Source organism: Eptesicus fuscus, chromosome 3 (assembly GCF_027574615.1).
Source record: "Eptesicus fuscus isolate TK198812 chromosome 3, DD_ASM_mEF_20220401, whole genome shotgun sequence".
Lineage (NCBI taxonomy): Eukaryota > Metazoa > Chordata > Mammalia > Chiroptera > Vespertilionidae > Eptesicus > Eptesicus fuscus.
The window spans coordinates 59083001-59106382 of NC_072475.1; the positions used below are offsets into that span (position 1 = coordinate 59083001).

The window sequence follows — 23382 nt, forward strand, 5'->3', positions numbered from 1 at the left end:
AGTAGAGATACATTTTTATATAATAAATATTCCTTAAGATAAAGTTTAAATTACAGTTCTCTTCAGTGGTTCTCAACCTTTCTAATGCCATGACTCTTTAATACATTTCCTCATGTTGTGGTGACCCCAACCATAAAATTATTTTCATTGCTACTTCATATCTGTAATTTTGCTACTGTTATGAATCGTAATGTAAATATCTGTGTTTTCCGATGGTCTTAGGCGACCCTGCTAGTGGTTCTCAACCTGTGGGTTGCGACTTTATTATTGCATTTAATGCTTTATTAAAATTGATTTTATAACAAACATTTTCTTTACCATGTAAAAATCAGCATTTTTGAGAATTAAAATAACTGTTTACACAAATGTCATTATGGCATGGTGAATATAGCAAAACGATTGTCATAATTATCTTAAAACTATAAAAAACCTCTAGTGACAATAACAATAGTTAAAATTATTGGGTGCTTATTACACTTAGACACTATGTTAATGACTTTATATAATCATCCCAAGAACCCTCTAAAACTGGCATTTCTATTTCTAGTTTATTGTTACCTTCCATCTTATTTACACAGGAAATTATATGGGTGATGAATTTAAGTCTTACCCAGAACTATGACTGAGTCTTGTGACTTGCTCAGTCACAAAGGTTCACTGGTAAAGCCAGAATTAAAACCTAGGCTTATAAGATTCCAAACCCTGGGATTTTAACTAATATACTTTAAAAGGGTAATACTTTAGTTGTTAAGGTAAAAAGAGTTATATATATGCCTTTAGTAGATAATCTTTAATAGGCCTTTAGTAAATCTTTATTTTCTGATAAAAGGGTAAGGGTAGTGAAGGCCCATTATCTTTAGGTGCCTTAATTTAGGTTTAATTTATTTCATGAGAGCGCCATTATTTTAAATAATTATTTTAAAAATTAAGATTAGGCAAGTCAACCCAATAATTATTTCCACTGTATGAAAATGCTGCTATATAGAAAATCATTAAAAGTAATCTCATTGTAGTTGAGATATAATCATATATGAGACATAATCAATTAAGCGACAAAAAGGACAAGTAAACTTTAAAAAAATTAAAGGTATAGAATGCATTAATTTGACATACATAAAATCAGTAACAAATTTGCATAAAACCTGTAGGCATAATTCATCCTATTTAATAATACCAAGATTTTATAAAGAATTGTTTTTGTCATTTCAAGCCAAACTTTTAAAATATACTATACAAAAAGAGTTATTAAAAATCCTATGAATTGGATTGTTGGCCACATACTGCAGTCTTAGTGGCTTAAAACCATACCAATTACTAACCAAAATCTATGATAGTTTCTTTCTTTTAATCAAGTGTGAAAGTTAAATTTTCAATGACTTACCACTATTTCTGCTGTAATTTCATGTCTGCTGAATTTATAAATTATTACATATGCAGAGACCCCTGAAACACAGAATATTCTGCTCTCTGGACACCAGTAAATCATCTGAATGGCATATGGATCTTCCTCTACAATTTCACATGTTTGTTTTCCATCTCCTATTTTCTGTTTTTCAAACACTTTTGAAGTTTTTAGCTTGTACAGCATCTGTAGAGTTACTATAAGATATTGAAGCATAATTACCTTCTAATTTAAACTTAATTCTTAAATGTTGTTGAAGTTTTTTTTCAATATATTTGTTAAATAACAAAAGTAAAACTCAAATAGACAAAATAAATTAAGTTTTAACGAGTAAGAATTCAATGTCATGCTCTCTTATCAGTACAGTTTAGCTGAAGGGAGACTACAGAGGAAAAATAAGCATGTATTGAACATACACTATATACCAACGAATATGTAGGTCCTTTGTATGTATTGGCTCATGTTATCCTCAGAAAAACGTCCCATTAAGTATTTGTATCCTCCTTTATTTGACAAAAATGTCAGAGTTCAGAAACATTACAATGGAAATACCAAATCTAATTATCCTAAGGGAGATCCCCCCTCAATTCTTTTTTACATTTTTCCCCTTTGATGAGAGGCTGGTGCTATTTTTAGAGGCTTTACGCCTCTCAGCAACTCTTTAGACACTCCTTCAGATGAAAAACATTGTAATATACCAGCCAGCAATACTGGAAATCCAATATTTGTAATTATTTTAGAAAGAATCTTTTCTGAATGGCTCAGTGTTAGGAAAGGGTAAGTTATAACTTTAAGAAACTTGGGGTTTGTGAATTTTCAAAAATATTTATTTCGGGAAATATTTTTTTCAATTTTAGACCATGATGATGACTCCCCAATAAGAAAGCTCTAATTCTACAAAGGTTCTCTGAGAAAATTTCTAAAAATCTAGGAGTTCTGCCAAAGGTGTATAATCTGAACCTACTCAGTTGAACCCTAACTGAAGATTTTACAAAATAACTGGCCTGAACTCCTCACAAATGTCTTTTTACACAAAATAAAGACTTGGGAACCATACCAGATTCAAGAAAGCTCAAAAGATATAACTAAATGCCATCATTGATCCTATATTTTCATTTATTATAAAAGATATTATTTGGACAATTGGCAAAAACTGAGTAAGATCTGGAGGTTAGATAACAGTACTGTATAAATGTTAATTTCCTGATTTTAATAACTATAATTATGTAAAAAAATGACTGTATTTGTAGGAAATACACACTGAAGTATTTAAGGGCATTTAGTGTCAGAGGAGCATTTTATCTTCACCTTACTCTTAAGTGGTTACAAAAAGTTATAAGTCTGTACATATTTACTAGTACATACATATGTGTGTGTAAATATAGAAAAGGGCAAGAGAGAGTAAGGAGTCAGGGCGGGGGGAGAGCACAAGCATAGAAATGTAGTATTCATTGACATTTTGGAATCGGGATGAAGGCTGTACAACACTTCATACTATTTTTTCTTTTTGCAATTTTTTGGTAAGCCTGAAATTATGTAAAACTAAAATAGTTTTCAAAATAGGAAAGGCGTTAATATTAGGTGCTATATCCTTGCCTTTAGCTCAGAGGGATTATCACTCATGATTATTTTATGTAACATGGCAATAGTAAAAGGATATTGCAGACATAATTAAGGCTCCTAATTAGTTAACTGACTCAATCAACAGAGATTGTCCTTGATGGAGCTGACATATTCAGGTGCCCCCTTTAAGAGAGACTCCCTGAGATTAGAAAGATACTCCTTTGCTGGCCTTGAAGAAACAATTAATCATGAGTTCTAAAGCTGCAAGGAAATAAATTCTGCCAACATCCACATGAGTTTGGAAGATCCTGAACCTCAGATGAAATTGCAACCCTAGCTAATACCTTGACTGCAGTTTCAGGAGACCCTGAACAAAGAACCCAGCTAAACCATACCTATATTCCTGACACACAGACTGTGAGATAATAAATAGGTAGTGTTTTTAGCTGATAAACTGTGGCAATTTTATGACAGAGCAGTTGAAAACTAATACACACAATAACATAAACAATTATTCAAATACAATATAACCTTACTTCCTGTACTGGACAGTATTACACAAAATTTGCAAAGTAAGTGATATTTCTTCAATGACATCCATTAAATTGGAGATTTGTTTTTATAATTAACTAGAGGCCCAATGCACAAAATTCTTGCTCTCAGGGGGTCCCTCAGTCTGGCCTGCACCCTCTCGCAGTCCAGGAGCCCTATAGAACTCTCTTGTATTCCTTATTTCTAAAGGAGTTACTACATCTTGCTGGTTTCTCATCCTCAGACACTCCTCCTATTCCTATCAAAATCTTAACAATCTTCCAAACTCATGTTAAAAATTACTCCATCAAAATATCTTTTCTTGATCAACCTGGCTCAAATAAATCTCCCATTTTTTATAACAAATTGAGGTTGTACTACCTTTCAGGTTCTTATGTTGTTTGCCCTGTAGTTACATATGTGCATTTATCTGTTGTAGTGATTAAATTTTCTGAAAGGTATGTATGTTATAATCAAGTCTGAAATATCTTTATGTACATGCCCATCAGCTGAGCAGAGTACCTTATTTCTTTTAAATTATGTAATTCTCAAATTAAAAAAAATGTTTTACATTTACCAAATAATTTATTTTTATTTTCACAGGACTTGGTAGACAAGAGATAAAGAAAAGTGAAGACTCATATGTAATACTTTCAACAATAATTAAAAATAAAATAAAAGTGAAGACTAGTGGGATAAAAACACTTTTCCAAAACCACTGAGTTAGGAGGTGAAGGCTATTCTTTGAACAGAGTTCATCAGACAAAGTTTGGTACAATTTCCAATGTAGTTTGCCTCTTATAAATATAATGGTTGGTGATAATGAGTGACTTCAGTCCTGTCTGTTTATATTATGCAAGTAAAGCACAGTAGATATTCTTTACTAGTAAAGTGACCTAATAATATAGGAAATAAGTTTTTGTAACACAACTATGTATGTATGCTAAAAATGTATCTGAAATATTATTCAAATAATTAATGAGTACATATTAACCAAGTGCTTCCTGTTAAGAGGGAAAAAACTTAAAACTTACTTGCAGAAGCATCCCAAAATTTTATTGATCCATCTGCATGACTAGATGAAAAATAAATTAGCATTAATTAAAGTATATTAAATTAAAAAATCATTCTAAAAGTATAAAACTTGAGTTACTGTTAAAATTCAATTTAAAAATACTGTTCCAATGAAAACTAGAGTACACTAAATCATTTCTAAGCTCAAGACAATGGTTTACATTTAGAACAATACATTAAAATCTAAATTTAAGAAAGAACAATAATTACTTAGATTTTACTCTGAGAATATTTTGTGTGTAATAAGAGAGCAATGAAAATGGATCTATGGAAAAAATATTTTTTAATATAAAATTGTTTACACTCAATAAAGAAGATAGTTGGGGCAATTTTGATTATGTTAAAATAATTTTGAAATGACTATCATGGTGAAATTAAAGTTTCAAATTATAAAAATCAAATTATTAAACCTAACTATAATTTTATCATTATATGGTCATAAATAATAGCAATTCTATAAGAACTTACCAAGAAAACAAAATAGGATAAAATACTTCCCCACACATTTTATGAGGTCAGTTTTATCCTGATACCAAAACCAGGAAAAAACATTACAAGAAAATTACAAATATTCCTCAAGCATGGGCATAAAAACTGTCAACAGAATATTAGCAAACCAAATGAAGGAATAAATAGAAAGGATCATACATCATAACTAGGTGGGATTTATCCCAGGAATGCAAGGCCAGTGAAACATTAAAAAAAATCATATTGTAATTCATCATACTAAAAGATTAAAAAAGAAAAAACACATGATCATCTCAATAAATGCAAAAAAAGCATTGGACAAAAATTACCATTCATTCATGAAAAACAAAACAAAACATACAACCCTCAACAAACTAGGAACAGGAAACTTCTTCAACCTGCTAAAAAGCATCTAGGAACAACCTTCAGATCCCACATATAAATGAAATCTTATGGTATCTGTCTTTCTCTGTCTGACTTATTTCACTTAAGATAATATTCTCCAGGTCCATCCATGTTGTTGCAGATGGCAAGATTTCATTCTTTTTTATGGCTGAGTAATATTCCATTGTATATATGTGCTACATCTTCTTTATTCATTCATCTATTGATAGACACCCAGGTTGCTTCCATATCTTGGCTATCCTAATATATAAAAACACTGGGTCCATCACATCTGCAACGACCGGGAGGCTCTACCGTTCGCCAGGCTGCATGCACAGCAAGCGAGCGTGCTGAACTGCTGACCTCTTCAGAGAGAGAGAGAGGCAGGGCTGATCAGTAGTGGCAGCAGCTGCTGGCGAGGCCTGGATAGGGAAGAAGGGTGATCAGACCCTGCTTCTCTCTCCCTTGCCAGCAGCCAAGCCTCTCTCTCTCTCCCAGAGGTCAGCAGTTCAACCACTCGCCAGCAGCCTGGGGCAGCTGCTGATTAGCCCCGCCTCTATGATCAGGCCTGGAGATAGGCCCAGAGATGCTCACTGGCATAGAAACCAACCAATCAGAACCAAATCTGTGTGAATTGCAAGGAGCCAATGGCTGCCTAGGAGGCTGAGCTTTTGACACTGACTGGCATAGAAACTGACCAATCAGAACCAAATTGGCCAGCAGAGGAGGGCAGTTGGGGGCGAGATCAGGCCAGCAGGGGAGGGCAGCTGGGGGTGAGATCAGGTCGGCAGGGGAGGGCAGTTAGGGGTGATCAGGCCGGCTGAGAAGGGCAGTTGGGGGTGAGATCAGGTTGGCAGGGGAGAGTAGTTGGGGCCAAGATCAGGCCAGCAGGAGAGGGCAGTTGGGGGGCGGGGGACCAGGCCAGCAGGGGAGGGCAGTTGGGGCAATCGGGCTGGCAGGGGAACAGTTAGGTGTTAATCAGGCTGGCAGGGGAGCGGTTAGGGGGTGATCAGGCTGGCAGGCAGAAGCAGTTAGGGGCAATCAGGCAGGCAGGCAGGCAGGCGAGCAGTTAGGAGCCAGCAGTCCCGGATTATGAGAGGGATGTCTGACTGCCAGTTTAGGCCCAATCCCTGTGGGCCTCTAGTTGTAAATAATGCTACAATGAACACAGGGGTGCTATATATCTTTTCAAATTGTTTTCATTTTCTTTGGATAAATACCCAGAAGTGGAATTCCAGGACCATATGGTAATTTTAGCTTTAATTTTCTGAAGAATCTGCATTCTGTTGTCCACATTAGCTCACTAATTTAAATTCCCACCAAAAAGTACACAAGGGTTCCCTTTTCTCAATATCTCAATATGAGGTGATATCTCATTATAGTTTGGATTTACATTTGTCTGATGATTAGTAATGGTGAGCATCTTTTCATGTGTCTGTTGGCCATCTATAAGTACTCTTTGGAGAAATGTCCATTTGGATCCTCTGCCCATTTTTTAATTGGATTTTTTAAATGTTTAATTCTATGTGTTCTTCACATACTTTTAATATTAACCCCATATCAGACATAACATTTTTCATCCTCTTTTTTTCTTCTATAATTTCACATTAGCTATTTTCTAGTTCACTGATTATTCTGATTAAGTCTGAAGTTGATTCCTTCTAGTAAATTTTTCAATTCAATTATTGTATTCTTATGCTCCAGACTTTTTTTCATTCTTTTTATAGTTTCTCTTTGTTTATATTCTCATTTCACTCATGCCTCATTTTTTAAAATTTCATTTAGTTGTTTATCTGTGTTCTCTTGTAGTGCACTGAGCTTTATAAATATAATTATTTTGAATTATTTGTCAGTTAATTCACAGATCCCTATTTCTTTTATTGTTGTTAATCCTTACCTGAGGATATTTTTCCATTGCTTTTAGATAAAGTGGAAGTGAGGGAGAGAAGGGAGAGAAGACAGGGGAGGGGAGAGAAGGAGGGAGGGAGGGAGAGAGCGAGGAAGGGACATTAAAACATCAGTGTGAGAGAGACATATCAATTGGTTGCCTCCTGCATGTGCCCCAACTGGGGCCCGGGAATGAACCTACAACCCAGGTACTACCCTTGATCAGGAATCAAATCCAATGCCTTTCAGTGTTGGGGCTGATGCTCTAACCACTGAGAAACACTAGCCAGGACACAGATCTCTTTTTCTTGAGGGTCAGTTTCTGTATATTTTATCCTTTGATTGGGTCACAACTCCCTTTTTCTTTGTGTGCCTGATACCTTGTTGGGAATTTGTCGTTTGAAAAATACAGTCTCCTCTTATGAACTGGCTTTGTATAGGAGAAAACCTTTACCAATCAGCTTAGGTAGAAATCTTTGGGACTCTCAAATCTTCTATGGACTTGTGTTTATATAATTTCCCAATTAGAGAAGTTTGCTGGTTTTCTTCAGGAGCTTGTAGTCTCATGCTCCCTCTATTGTCTATCTTCAGTATTGCAAGTTTGGGGGGGGGGCACTTCAACAAACACTGAGCTCCTCTTTGCTCTCTGCAGCCCCCAGGGAACCAAGTTCCATCAGTACTCAGATTCAGGTGAGACAGAAACTAATCTCTTGGAGAAAACCCTGAAAAGCAGGAATACTGGGTATACATTCTACTTCTCCTTTTCCTTCTGGTGAGAGAAGGTGCAAGCTGGGCTTTCCTCCTAAACAGGAGCTGTGCCAATTTTGTGGAGAAGCTGACTTAGTTGAAATAAAGTTCAATGGCTATTTTAACCCATTTCAATGTGGCTGAACTTGGCTTTGAGTTTGCCTGGGCACTACAACTTTTTACTGGTTTCTCAAGTTTTCATAAAAACTTTTGGACCACATATTGTTATGTCAGTGTCTCCATGGGGGAACAAGGTCTAGGACTATCCTGATATCTTGCTGATGTCACTCTCCATAATTATTTTTATAGAGTATTTTTTCAATTCCTTTTCTCTCAACCTGACCATACTGTTATATTTAAAGTGAATGTATTGTAAATAGCATGAAGTTGGATCATAATTTTTTTTATGGTATTGCCATATATGTTTTAAATTTCTTTATTGATTAAGGTATTACATGTGTGTCCTTATTCCCCCATTACCCCGCACCTCTCATTCATGCCCCCACTCCCCTGTTGTCTGTGTCCATTGATTAGGCTTATATGCATGCATAAGTCCTTTGGTTGATCTCTCTCCCTTATCCCCACTGTCCCCTACCTTCCCTGAGGTTTGACTTTCTGATTGATGTTTCTCTGTCTCTGGATCTATTTTTGTTCATCAATTTATGTTGTTCATTATATCCCACAAATGAGTGAGATCATGTGATATTTATCTTTCTCTGCTTGGCTTATTTCACTTAGCATAATGCTCTCCATCTCCATCCATGTTGCTGCAAATGGTAGGAACTCCTTTTTTACCGCAGCGTAGTATTCCATTGTGTAGATGTACCACAGTTTTCTAATCCACTCATCTGCTGATGGACACTTAGGCTGTTTCCAAATCTTAGCTATGGTGAATTGTGCTGCTATGAACATAGGGGTGCATATATCCTTTCTGATTCGTGTTTCTAGTTTCTTGGGATATATTCCTAGAAGTGGGATCACTGGGTCAAATGGGAGTTCCACTTTTAGTTTTTTGAGGAAACTCCATACTGTTCTCCACAGTGGCTGCACCAGTCTGCATTCCCACCAGCAGTGCACGAGGGTTCCTTTTTCTCCGCATCCTCGCCAGCACTTGTCATTTGTTGACTTATTGATAATAGCCATTCTGACAGGTGTGAGATGGTACCACATTGTTGTTTTGATTTGCATCTCTCTGATGATTAGTGACTTTGAGCAGGTTTTCATGTCTCTTGGCCTTCCTTCTGTCTTCTTTCGAAAAGTGTCTATTTAGATCAGTTGCCCATTTTTTGATTGGGTTATCTACTGTTAAGTTGTATGAGTTCTCTGTAAATGTTGGAGATTAAACCCTTATCGTTGATATCATTGGCAAATATGTTCTCCCATGCAGTGGGCTTTCTTGTTGTTTTATTGATGGTTTCCTTTGCTGTGAAAAAGCTTTTTATTTTTATGTAGTCCCATTTGTTTATTTTCTCTTTAGTTTCCATTGCCCTAGGAGCAGTATCAGTGAAGAAATTGCTTCGGCATATGTCTGAGATTTTGCTGCCTGTGGATTCCTCTAGGGTTTTTATGGTTTCCCATCTTATGTTTAAGTCCTTTATCCATTTTGAGTTTATTTTTGTGTATGGTGTAAGTTGGTGGTCTAGTTTCATTTTTTTGCATGTATCTGTCCAGTTTTCCCAACACCATTTATTGAAGAGACTGTCTTGACTCTGGATCATAATTTTTAATCCTCTCTGCCAATCTGTGAATTTTATTGGTGTATTTAGAGCATTTAAACTTAAACTTCATGTTTTTTTCCTGCCTGCCTATGGGTTAACCGAATTATTCTAGTCATCCATTTTGGTGTGTCAGTGTTTTTCAGTGTATCTATTTGCACTGGTTTGTTTTTAATGGTTGCTTAAAGTATAACAATTTATCACAATCAACTGGTGTCATATTACCATTTCCAGGGGAGTATAAAACCCCCACCTTCCTTTACATTACTTTACCATCTCCTATTTATACTTGTCTTAAAGATTTCCCCTCTACATATATGAATTACATCAGACAACGTAACTATAATATTTATTCAACCATGAAATATAATTTTTAAAAGTCAAGAGAAAAAAAGCCTATTGTTTTTGCTTACTGTGTTTTTCCTTCCTTCTTGATATTCCAGGGTTCCTTCTTTAATCATTTGCTTTCTGCTTAGAGAACTTCCTCTAGCTACTCTTTTAGGGTAGGTCTGATGCTGACAAACTCTGTTATCTTCTGAGAAACTGTTGATATTTCCTTCCTTCCTGAATGATTATTTGTTGGGTATAGAGCATTTTGGGTTGCCAGTTTTTTTCTAGCAGCACTTGAAATTTAGTTTTCCTTCTGGCCTCTACAGTTTCTGAGGAGAAATTCACCATCATTCATAGGGTGACTACAGGATTTTGCCCTATAGTCATTTCTCTTTTGTTTTCATATTTTTTTTTCTTAGTGTAATGTTCAGAGGTTTGACTATGATGTGACTTGTGAGTTTCTTGTGATTCATTCAGTTTCTGGAATCTATAGGTTCATGTCTTCTGCCAAATTTGGAAAGATTTCAGTAATCATTTCCTTACATACATTTTTTAGTCCTGTTCGCTCCTTATTCACTGGATTTCCACTGATACAAAAGTAGAGGATATGGGGCTCATTATTGCTTGGCAGTGGTGAAAATTCTGGCCCCCCACATGACTCCTGTAACCCCACAGATGATGGGTTTCATCACCACCAAGCAGAGTTAAAAGTCCCAGATTCCTACTCAGCCTTAGTTCAGTGTCAGAAAATGATACTCCTCTCAGGAGGAAGCTGAAGCACCTTTTTACAACTTAATGAGGTTGAAAATCTAGGCTCCCCAGTCTGCCTTTGCTTGAGTGAGTTGGGATGACAATTAGCTGAAGTAGAGGGATTATTTTCTAAAAGTTTTCGGTATCAATAGATTACCCCTTTGCTCATCCTTTGGCTAGAGAGCACTAGCTTTTGTTGGTGTTTGGTTTGTTTGTGACCATTGGCAGATCTAGGTTGCCAGCTTCTTCAGCTCCAATTCTGGAATATATAAGGCAAAAAGAAAACCCAGGAAACTTACCACCATGTCATTCCGTAGAACTTGGGAGCCTTGCCAGTCTGACTCTCCACCTTTTCCAGTCATATTATGTTTGTTTAATATATAATATTCAGGGTATTTAGTTGTATTTAGTGGGAAGAATAAGGAAAAGTACATCTACTCTACTATCCCATTAGCAGAACACCTTATTATCTTTTAAATCTCATCTTTATCTGTTGCTATGTCTATTTTCATTCTGAATATTAGAGCATTTAGTAGGCTGCTATAGAAAATGGTAACATTTCTGGTGTTATAAATTTTGAAGCATACTTTATATAACTACCTGATGGGACTATAGAACAATGACTTGGCAAGAACCAAGAGATGTTGTTAAGAGCCTTTCTAAAGTTAATAATCTGATTTCCAAAGGAATTCTTCCTTGACTAGTCTCTTGTAATTTTTCTTTCTTTTACTTTCTCCTACCCTTACAATCTACACTTAATTATTTTTGTTGTATGTCTATGTTTTCAGTGGTTTCATTCTATCTTCCACCAACGTTATAATCTTTGGATAGCATTTGTGTCTTATATTTTCACTTTTACTTGAACAGTCAATCTGCCTAGAGCAGTGATGGCGAACCTATGACATGCGTGTCAGCACTGACACGCGTAGCCATTTCTGATGACACATGGCCGCTGAGGTGGCCGCATGCAGAGGATGAAACATTTGCTGCTCCTGAGGATGAAACATTTGCGAAATAATGTTTTTTCCTCAAAGTGACACACTACCCGAGTTATGCTCAGTTTTTTGGCGAAGTTTGACACACCAAGCTCAAAAGGTTGCCCATCACTGACCTAGAGCATAATTATGAGAAATTGTAAAAATTCAATCAAATATATTTGATAATAAATAGATAAATTTAAAAATGACATCCCACTTACCCAGTAATAATAATTTCTGGATATGTCTGTGTCCCAAGGTTCCAAGCTCCTCCAGTGATTGGCCACTCCTAAACATATTATCCAGGAAAAGTTTATGTTTACTTTTAAAATTTGAGTAACTTATACATTTTAAGTGAAAATATTTTAAAATAAAAGATTTCCTTATAAGTCAGTAGCTATAAAGTAATGGAGGATTAAGTATGTAGCTATCCTTTAATTCTTTCAACCAAATGTGTAATTCCAAATGTATAATTCCATCACCTTTAAAAATATTGATTTTAACAAAGATTAAAAAGTCAAAGAAGTTTTTTCAATCATAAAAATATAGTGCTGTTACATTTGCCACATAATCTGTGTACTGCCAAACTATTCTGGTGCCATTTAACATGGAATACAATGTAAATTGTGCCCTCCTTGAGTTGTCTACCCCCAAAGCCCTGTACAAATAATAGAAAACATAACAGGTGGTCTACTAATTGTAAGTATTTGAATCCTGTAGATGAAATTCCAGAAAGTTATTTAACAAATGGCTTTTGATAATTATGTCTTGTTAATCACTGATTGATAAAAGGTGATTAACTAGGAAGAGTAGACTTAAATTTCTTAAAACATAATCCTTCACCCAAAATAACTAAGTTATATCTTATAAGCCAAATCTGTTCTTTTAAATATATGTTTAATATATATATGTACACATTCATATATATATAATAGATAAGTATATATAAAATATAATAAATTTATATTCCTGTAGGTTTAAAGCTATGTAGCATTTAGGAAATTTGAATTCCAGAGGTTATGTCTTTTACTGATTCCAGCTTGTAAACTCAAGAAAATTTTTCAAGTCTTTTATGGAAAGTCTGAAAACAATATAACAAAAAATGTAATCACATGATATGAATATGAATACAAGATCATTTATTTTTGTTACTTTTACCTTATTACTGTATCCTTGTTTTTTATGCTTGACTCCTATAGCGTAGAGTACTAGTATCAAATCTGGTGGGCAATCAGCAAAGTAGGCTGTGCACGTAACTGGTGATTCGTGTATGTCCATGGAATATGGATTTTCAAAGATTGGAAAGCTAATAGGTAAACACAATATATTAAGTTCATTTTGCAATGACAAAAAATAAAATAACTTTTATAAATCACCCTAAAATATTCTATATTTTAATTATGTATTTCACTTAATTATTTTAAGCATCATAAAACAAGAATTATACGAATAACAATGATTTTTAAGTACTTATCCATAAAATGAAATATAAATATTGGTAGAATTTTACTTGAATAATGAATTTTCTTTCTATAATTCAAAAATTCCACAGTAGTATTACTTTTATCTAAATATTTATATAACATACTTATAAGTATTAAAATATCTTCTTAGTAAGTTTGACATGATTTTCAAGAAAGGTAATATTTAAGTGAGGTTTTTGTTTTTGTATTTTTTTGCAGGAGTAAGTGAAAGATGTGCATGATTATAGCATGTTTAAGATAATTTCCTATGCAAACTAGAGAACATAGTGAGAATGCAGACTTATGGATTCAGTAAATTTCATATCCTCAAGCCTACTATAATTTTAAGAGGCATATAAGTTTAATAGGACCAAATTAATAATTCTTATAGCCACAATATATTGTGCAGCTCTTATGTACCAGATGTACCAGGCACTGCAGTAGAAGGAACCAAATATTATTCTACGTTCCATCTATTACAGGTTTGTGTAATCATGTTACTTCTGATATAGTGTGTATTTGGGGGACTATTAAAAATAATTTCCCAGCCCCAGTTGGTTTGGCTCAGTGGATAGAGCATCAGCGTGCGGAGTGAAGGGCCCAGGTTCAATTCTGGTCAAGGGCACATGCCCAGGTTGCAGGCTCAATCCCCAGTAGGGGGCGTGCAGGAGGCAATCAATCAATGATTCTCATCATTGATGTTTCTCTCTTCCTTCCTCTCTGAAATCAATAAAAATATATTAAAAAAATAAAAATAATTTCCTCCCCTCACTGTTAGGAACTTAATAAATAACTTAGTTCAATCTTCAGAGATTATGGTGTGTGTGTGTGTGTGTGTGTGTGTGTGTGTGTGTGTACTTGCTACAGATAGTTTCCCAGATAGGAATGGCAGTATATGCAAAATCAGGTGGGAAGAACCAAGCTATGTTTAAAAAATGGCAAGTAGGTTAAATTGCATGGATCAGAGATCCCCTCTTTCAGAGTAGAAATTATCAACATTTCTTAGATGGAAGAACTGAAGTAAAATAAATGGATCACCTTAAAGATCAGATCTACAACTTGGCATCTGATAATAGCAAGTGGTTGCAATGATAGACTCCTGACAAGGTGAACAATATTGTAAAAACGTTTGGGGGAAATATTTTAGTATATTGGTAAAGAGCATATAAAAAATGTTTAAGAAAGAAACAATAACTAAATGTGTATTATAGGAATTTAGATGTAAAAGTATAAATTGGTTGCTGTGAAAATGTAAACAAAGCTACAAATCCAAGAAACCAAGAAAAGAAAAAAATGTGTAAGCCCTAATGTTTGCTTTTATGTAGAAGATTAAATATGGGGGTAGAAGGAAGGAAGGAAGGAAGGAAGGAAGGAAGGAAGGAAGGAAGGAAGGAAGGGGAAAAAGAGCCCAGAAGTTCCAATCAAGATGGCAGAGAAGATGGAAGCTGCACTCATCTCCTCCCATTACCACATCAAAATAATAACTAAATTATAGCATAATCAACCTGAATTAGCATCTGAAGATTAGGAGAACAAAAGTCGTATAAGATATATAAAAGATGACACATAGAGACTGGTAGAAGGGGAGGAGACACAAAGTGAACCGGCTCTGCTCCTACATGTAGTAATTGAGGATCCAGAGGGATATCTCCCCTGAGGAGTGAGGAGTTTCAGTCCCCCACCAGGCTACCCAGCCTGGAACACCAGTGCCAGGAAGAGGAGCTCACATAACATCTGGCAGTGCAAATCAGCCAGGCTCCTATCCCCCACAAGTACCCATCAATAGATGAGTGGGTAACCCATCAATAGGTGAGTGGGTAAAGAAGTTGTGGTATATATACAATGAAATATTATTTGGCCATAAAAAAAGAATGTGACAGGATAGGTGGATCTAGAAGTTATTTATTATGCTAAGTGAAACTAGTCGTACAGAGAAAGACAAATACCATATGACTGCTCTTATAAGTGGAATCTAAAGAAAAAAAGAACAAACAAAACAGAAACATATTCCTAGATACAGAGAACAAAATGTTGGTTAACAGATGGAAAGGGGTTCAGGGGAAGGGTTAAAACAGTGAGGAGATTTAGTACAAACTGGTAGTTATAAAATAGTGATAAGGATGTCAAAGTATAGTATAGGAAATATAGTTATTAATATTATAATAACCATATATGGTGCTAATGGGTACTGGAAATATCAGAGGGGGGGATCATTTTGTAAAGTATATGATTATCTAATCACTATGCTGTACACTAAAAAATAATACAAATGATATTGAAAGTAAAGTGTAACCGAAAAATTAAACTTCTAAAAATATATTTAATTAAAAAAATAAAAATATAGGGTGGAATTAAAAAAAGAAAAAATGGTGTCTGGGTTTCTAGTACAGATGGCGAAGTATGTAAATACAGTACTCACCTCCTCTCATGACCACATCAAAATTACAACTAAACTACGGAACAGCCCATCATGGAGACCCACCTGAAGTCTAAGTGGACAGAAGTCCTATAAATAAGGATAGACAAAAGAAGCCATGTTGAGTCTGGTATTAGGGAAGAAGAGGTGGAAAGGACTGGCCCCACACTTATGTGTGGCAGTTCAGAATCAGCAGGAATATCTGGGCTCAAAGATCCTCCCTCGGAAGCAGGGAGTCCAAACTCCCCATCAGGCTCCTCAGCCCAGGGCTTCACAACCAGGAAGAGAAGCCCCCATAACTTCTGGCTCTGAAAACCAGCAGAGATTGTGGCTGAGTTAGAGGGCCCCTGGACTCATAGGCATTCTTCTTACAGGACCCAACCACAAACTTATTGCTGATGGATTCAATTACTCTGAGCTCCAGCAGTGCAGTGGCAACTCAAAAGATGCCAGGAACATACAGGGAGGAATTGAATTGTCTTGCTTCAAGGCAAGAGCTAGAGTGGAAACTTTTTTCCCCAGACAAAAGTACTGACAGAAGCCATTGCTTCTTTGCTAAGTCCTTCCCATGTGGGTGCAGGTGGGCACCATATATGAATCTCCTTCAACCTGGCTAATACTGCCACCACCCTACTGATTCCATTAGACCCACAGCACCCAACTTCTGGACCCATCCAAATCACTTCCAGTGACTTTTCCATACAAATGGCCTATAGCGACTCATGCTGTGGAATTTCCTAAAATCTCTCAAAGGTTCACAACCCCAAACAAACATCATGTGCCCTTTAGGTGCTCTGTACCTTTTACTTAGCAGTCGCAAGCTCACCACTAGCAACAGCTTGCCTCATTTCACAGATTAGCCTCTCCCAGGCACCTTCAAGCCCAGCACAAGTGGTATCCACCTGCAGATCACTTTGAAGCTAATATCAAGTGGCCCTGGGTATGGCACAGGCAGCAGTGACTTTGGCCTGCACCTCCCAAGAGGCCATAGGACCAATACACCAAGTGGCCAGCTTCAAACCACCCAACCACCTCCACAAATGATACACTCAAAGGGAAGACTGAGCAGGCAAAGCGAATTTTACTTCATAGGGCAGTGATGGGCAACCTTTTGAGCTTGGTGTGTCAAACTTCGCCAAAAAACTGAGCATAACTTGGGTAGTATGTCACTTTGAGGAAAAAACATTATTTCGCAAATGTTTCATCCTCAGGAGCAGCAAATGTTTCATCCTCGGCATGCGGCCGCCTCAGCGGCCGCGTGTCAACAGAAATGGCTACGTGTGTCAGTGCTGACACACGTGTCATAGGTTCACCATCACTGCCATAGGGTAAGCCTCTGTGTGACAGCTCCTCTAGTGTAGTCACAGCCAGTCCTCACAATCAATCAGCCTGAAGGTCAATCCCTACCATTGATGTGCCAACTATAATCAAGGCTCAACTATAACAGGACACACACAACCCAAATAGAGTACACACCTGGAACACTAACTCAGGTGAACTGTGCTACTACACCCCACAGGATACCTACTACATAAGGCCACTCTACAAAGACTGGTAAGTGCAGCAGCTCTACCTAATACATAGAAACAAATACAGAGAGGCAGCCAAAATAGGGAAACAAAGAAACATGTCCTATGTGAAAGAACAGAATAAAACTCAAAAAAACAACTCTACCCAATGGAGAAGAGAAAGCTGTAAGATTCAGAGTTCAAAATACTGGTTAGAAGGATGCTCAAGGATCTCAGTGATAACTTCAACAAAGATATAGGAAACAAAAATGGAAAAAGAAAACATAAAAAGTACTAGTCAGAAATGAAGAAAACATTGGAGGGAATCAACAGATTAGATGAAGCAGAGAATTGAACCTGCAATTTAGAAGATAAATTAACAGAAAACACTGAATCAGAACAACAAAAAGAATAAAGGATACAAAAATATGAAGACAGTTTCAGGGTTCTGTGGGACAACATCAAACATTCCAACATTCACATCATATGGGTACCAGAAGGAGAAGAGAGAGAACAAGGAAGTGAAAACCTATTTGAAGAAATAATAATGAAAAAATTCCCTAATCTGGTGAAGGAAATAGACATACAAGCCCAGGAAGCACAGAGAGTCCCAACCAAGATGAACCCAAAGAGGCCCACACTAAGACACATCTTAATTAAAATGCTAAAGTTTAAAGACAAAGAGAAAATCTTAAAATCAGCAAGAGAAAAGCAGTAAGTTACTTATAAGGGAGCTCCTTTAAGACTGACAGCTGATTTCTCAACAGAATATTTGCAGGCCAGAAGAGATTGGCATGATATATTCAAAGAGGTGAAAAGCAAGGACCTACAACCAAGATTACTACCCAGCAAAGTTATTGTTTAGGATCAAAAGAGAGATGAAGAGCTTCCCAGACAGGAAAAAGCTAAAAGAGTTCATTATCACCAAACTAGTATTACAAGAAACATTGAAGAGTCTTCTTTAAGAAGAAAAAAAATAAAATATTAATAATAAAAGGGCAATTAACAATATATCTATCAATAATTACTTTATTTTTTTAATATATTTTATTGATTTTTTACAGAAAGGAAAGGAGAGGGACAGGGAGCTAGAAACATTGATGAGAGAGAAACATCGACCAGCTGCCTCTTGCACACCCCCTACCAGAGATGTGCCCGCAACCAATGTACATGCCCTTGACCGGAATCGAACCTGGGACCTTTCAGTCCGCAGACCGACGCTCTATCCACTGAGCCAAACCGGTTTCGGCTATCAATAATTAATTGAAAATTGATTAAATGCTCCAATCAAAAGACATAGGGTGATTGAAAGTAAAGGGATGGAAAAATATATTTCACAAAATAAAAACAAAAAAAGTAAAAGAGCTGGGGTAGCATTACTTATACCTGATTAAATAAACTGTAAAACAAAGACTTTAACAAGAGACAAAGAAAGGCCCAATAATTCCACTCCTGGGTATTTATCTGAGGGAACTCAACACACTAATTTGAAAAGTTATATTTATCCATATGTTCACTGTAGCACTGTTTATAATAGACAAGATATGGAAGCAAACTAAGTGTCCATCAAGAGATGAATGGATAAAGAAGTTGTGGTACATATACACTGAGTGGCCAGATTATTATGTCCACCCCATCAGTACTTCGTTGGGCCACCTTTTGCCTTTAATACTGCGGCGATTCTTCTTGGCATTGACTCCACGAGATGTTGAAAGGTGATGCGAGGAATCTGATACCATGCCTGTTAGCACTATCCAGTTCTGTGAGATTTGATGGTTGTAGAACCAGCAGCCTGATGGCTCTTTTAACTTCATCCCACAAATGCTCAATTGGATTGAGATCTGGTGATTGTGGGGGCCACCTAAGCATGGTAAAGTCTCCCTCATGTTCTTGAAACCACTCCTGCACAATACGAGCACAGTGACATGGTGCATTGTCTTGTTGGAAGAAGCCATCTCCATTGGGATATGCCATCAACATGATAGGATGAACTTGATCAGCAACGATACTTAGGTATGTTGTGCTATTCAGACGTTGTTTCACACAAATTAAAGGGCCCAAATCATGCCAGGAAAACATGCCCCAAACCATAACACTGCCCACCAGCTTGAAGGGTTGTATTCATGCATGTGGGGTGCATGCTTTCATGCTGTTTCCGCGAAATTCTCACTCTGCATGATGCAACTGGAAACGTGATTCATTGGACCATATGACTTTTTTCCAGTGCTCGACTGTCCAATTCTTGTGTTCCTGTGTGAATTGGAGATGTTTTATCTTGGTAACTGCAGACAGCAAAGGTGTTCAAACAGGCCTTCGGCTTTCATATCCCATATGATGCAGTGTATGGCTAATTTGCCTACAAACGTCAGGTTGTCATAATAATCTGGCCACTCAGTGTATATGCAGTGGCATATTACTGAGCCATAAAAAATGAAATATTGTTATCTGCAACAACATGGATAGATCTAGAGGATATTGTGCTGAGTGAAATAAATCAGAGAAAGTTAAATGCCATATAATATCACTTATATGTGAAATACAAAAAAAACAAAATAAGTTGACAAAGTTATAACTACAGAGAACATTTTGATTGTTGCCAGATAGTAGGAGGGTTGGGGAATTCGGAAGAAAGGGGAAGAGATTAATATAGTACAAATCGATAATTACAAAGCAGTCATGGGGATGTAAAGTATACTAGGTGTACCAGTTAATAATGTGGATTTTGTAATCAAAGAAAACATGATTATTTCAAGAGAAACATCAAAAGTGCTTTATTCAAAGTAATGTCCATCGCTAGCTACACATTTCCCCCATCTTTCAGGTAATTTGTGGATACAGTCCCAATAGAACTTTTCTTGTTTTGAGGCAAACCATTCAGAGACCCAATTTTCCACTTATGTTTTGAAGTGCTGCTCAGAAAGTTCGCGTGCAATCAATTAGATCAAGTGGTAATCTAAAGGAGTAAGGTCTGGTGAATATGGCGAGTGGGTTAATACTTCCCAGGCAAGACCTTTTAATGTGTCTTTAACTGGTTTTGAAGTGTGTAATGGTGCGTTATCATGAAGCAAAATTACATTGCTGTGTCTTCTGGCCCATTCTGGTCATTTTACAATCAAAGCGTGGTTCAAATTAATTATTTGTTGTCGGTAGGTAGTGATCAATATTAACGGTTTCGCCGAAACCGGTTTGGCTCAGTGGATAGAGCGTCGGCCTGCGGACTGAAAGGTCCCAGGTTCGATTCCGGTCAAGGGCATGTACCTTGGTTGCGGGCACATCCCCAGTAGGGGGTGTGCAAGAGGCAGTTGATCGATGTTTCTCTTTCATCGATGTTTCTAACTCTCTATCCCTCTCTCTTCCTCTCTGTAAAAAATCAATAAAATATATTTAAAAAAATATTAACGGTTTCACCTGGTTATTAAAAGCTCATAATACACCACACCTTCCTGATCCCACCAAACGCAGAGCATTGTCTTCTTTCTGAAGCAATTTGGCCTTGCAGTCAATGTTGATGGTTGATCTGGATCAACCAATGATTTTGTGCATTTGGGATTCTCAAAATAAATCCACTTTTCATCACCAGTCACAATTCAATGCAAAAAAGACTTTCTTTCGTGCCGTTGAAGCAACATTTTACTGATGACTTTTTGGTTTTCCATTGTTTTTCGTTCAGTTGATGTGGTACTCATTTTCCTTCCTTTAAAATCTTTCTCGTTGCTTGTACATGATCAGAAATTGTTTGCCAAGTAATGTTTAATCTTTCTGCAAGTTGTTTTTGAGTTTGACACACATCTTCATCCTATAATGCTTGTAATTGTTGGTCTTCAAACTTTTTCGGTTGACCTGGACGTTTTTTGTCTTTCACATCGAAATCAACACTTTTAAAGCATTTAAACCAGTGTTCACAAGTATCTTGAGATGGAGCATGTTCACCATAAGCTTCCCGAAGTATACGATAACTTTAAGCAGCACTTTTCTTCAAAATAAAGTAATGAATTAAAACTTCCTGCAAATGCTTTTTTTTTTTTGGCACGAAATTCGACGTTTTTAAGCATAAAAATATATATGATGTTAACACCTTCAGAAAATTTGACATATAATGTTTTGAAACTTTCTGTTAATACAACAAAATAGCATACATATCAAATCACATATATATCAACATATGTGTAACTCTATCTATTGAAAAATATCTGCATTATTTACCAGTACACCTAGTAGCATTAGAAATATAGGCAATAAAATTTTAATAACTACATATGGTGTCAGATGTGTACTAGATTTATCAGGACAATCCTTAGTAAGTTATATAAATGTCTAATCACTATGTTGTACACCTGAGACTAATATTATATGTCAACTGTAATTGAAAAATAAAAAGTTATTTTTAAAAATAGAAAGAGTCCAAATCTGAAATTTAATGTTAACATTAAACATGGCTGAAAGCTAACAATTTTGAAGGGAAAGAGGATATATTCAATTTTTGATGTTAAAATTCTTATAATAGACAATGAAATGGGAATCTCACATAGATTTTAAAACATAGTGCTGAAAAAGATGAAATGTTAAATAAAAACTTGCAAACAAAATATAAGTTTACATACATATAAAAGGTAATGAAAAGCATAAAAATAAATGTATAAAAATGGTAACTTTTGTTATGTGTCTTTTACCACAATAAAATTTTAAAACAGAGATCGACCTAAGATGGCTACTATGGAATTGGAAACCACCCAACTCCCAACCCCCTGCTTATAGAATCTAAGCAGGAGGTTGCTAACCCAGAACACTATATTAAATATCCTTTATAGAACAGATGGGTGCTCTCATTTTAAAAAAATGATAAAAGCAAAATTTGGCAATTAAACCTTTGGCTGATTTCTTAGTTTGTTATTGTTAAAGACTTCTGGGCGCTGTATAACCATATCCAGTTGTCTAGTAATTTAATGCCTGGCTGTGGCTACTGACCTTTTAAGGATGATATTGAGCCTATAGGGGAAGATGAGAAAAACAAACAAGAAGGATGATGGTTAAGTACATGATACAAACAGCAGAGACAAGTGACCTCTAGAGACACTGCTGTGCTTTATTGGAGAATCTTTTGATGACTACAGTGATGATGTATGTGGAGCTGTTATTAATGTTAGAGCTAACAGTGATAAGATAGCAATATGGACTACTGAATGTGAAAATAGAGAAACTGTTACACATACAGGGAGAGTACACAAGAAAGATGTGATTGGTTATCAGTCCCATGCAGACACAGCTATTAAGAGGGCTCCACCACTAAAAATGGGTTTGTTGTTTAAGAAGATACCTTCTGAGTATTCTCATAAGAGACTGCATCAAGCTATTGAGATTTGGGAGCTGAACCAAAACCTCTTCAAAAGAAGAGCTGACTGCATTTAAATTTGATTTTCATGTAAATGTTGCTAAGATATAAGAGAAGTCTCATTTGCCTTTGCCATACTCCATGTGGAGACAAAGCCCCGTCTTCACTCTGAGGCCCAACGTCTGGCAGGAGATAGTCTTTAAAATAATAAGAAATGGAAAATTTCATCTTTGTCAAAAGCTATGCAGAAGATAAACATGGGAACTATGCAATTCCTTAATAGGATACTTGACCAAATTATATAGATAAGAGGTTTTTTACTGAGAAAATTATATCTGATTTGAGATTTATAAATAAGACATTAATAATGAGAAAAAGAGATTATTCCATGCAGAGGAGTGAGAAATAAAGTTCTGCAAATATAAGAAGCTAAATGAAGCCCTTGCTGGTTTGGCTCAGTGGATAGAATGCAAGCCTACAGACTGAAGGCTACTAGGTTTGATTCTGGTCAAGGACACGTACCTTGGCTGCAGTCTTGATCCTGGGTCCCCGGCCCTAATCTGGGTGCATTCGGGAGGCAACCAGTCAATGTGTCTCTCACGTTGATGTTTCTGTCTCTCTCCTGACCTTTCACTCTCTCTTAAAAAAAAATCAATGGAAAAATATCCTCGGTGAGGATTAACAACAACAAACAAAATTAAACATGGGGGGATAAGGACACATACGTAATACCTTAATCAATAAAGAAGAAAATAAAAAGCAGCAGCAGCTAACTGAAGATTTGTGGGTCCAGAGCACAGAATGAGGGAAAATCAGTTTTATACCTATCATCATTTAC

The 23382-nt window shown here is 36.2% G+C and overlaps 1 protein-coding gene and 1 pseudogene across 2 annotated transcripts in view; one reads left to right on the top strand and one right to left on the bottom strand.

Moving 5' to 3' along the window:
* Positions 1 to 23382, bottom strand: part of STXBP5L (syntaxin binding protein 5L) — a 218925-nt gene that overhangs the window by 101123 nt on the left and 94420 nt on the right. For both annotated transcript variants that reach the window (XM_054713945.1, XM_054713944.1), the window contains exons 12-15: positions 12987 to 13134; positions 12050 to 12117; positions 4531 to 4571; positions 1382 to 1599 (exon numbers count right to left, since the gene is read on the bottom strand). In XM_054713945.1, the coding sequence (XP_054569920.1) occupies positions 1382 to 1599; positions 4531 to 4571; positions 12050 to 12117; positions 12987 to 13134 (475 nt within the window). The remainder of the gene's footprint in view (positions 1 to 1381; positions 1600 to 4530; positions 4572 to 12049; positions 12118 to 12986; positions 13135 to 23382) is intronic.
* On the top strand, positions 21920 to 22521 carry LOC103290731 (eukaryotic translation initiation factor 4E-like; annotated as a pseudogene).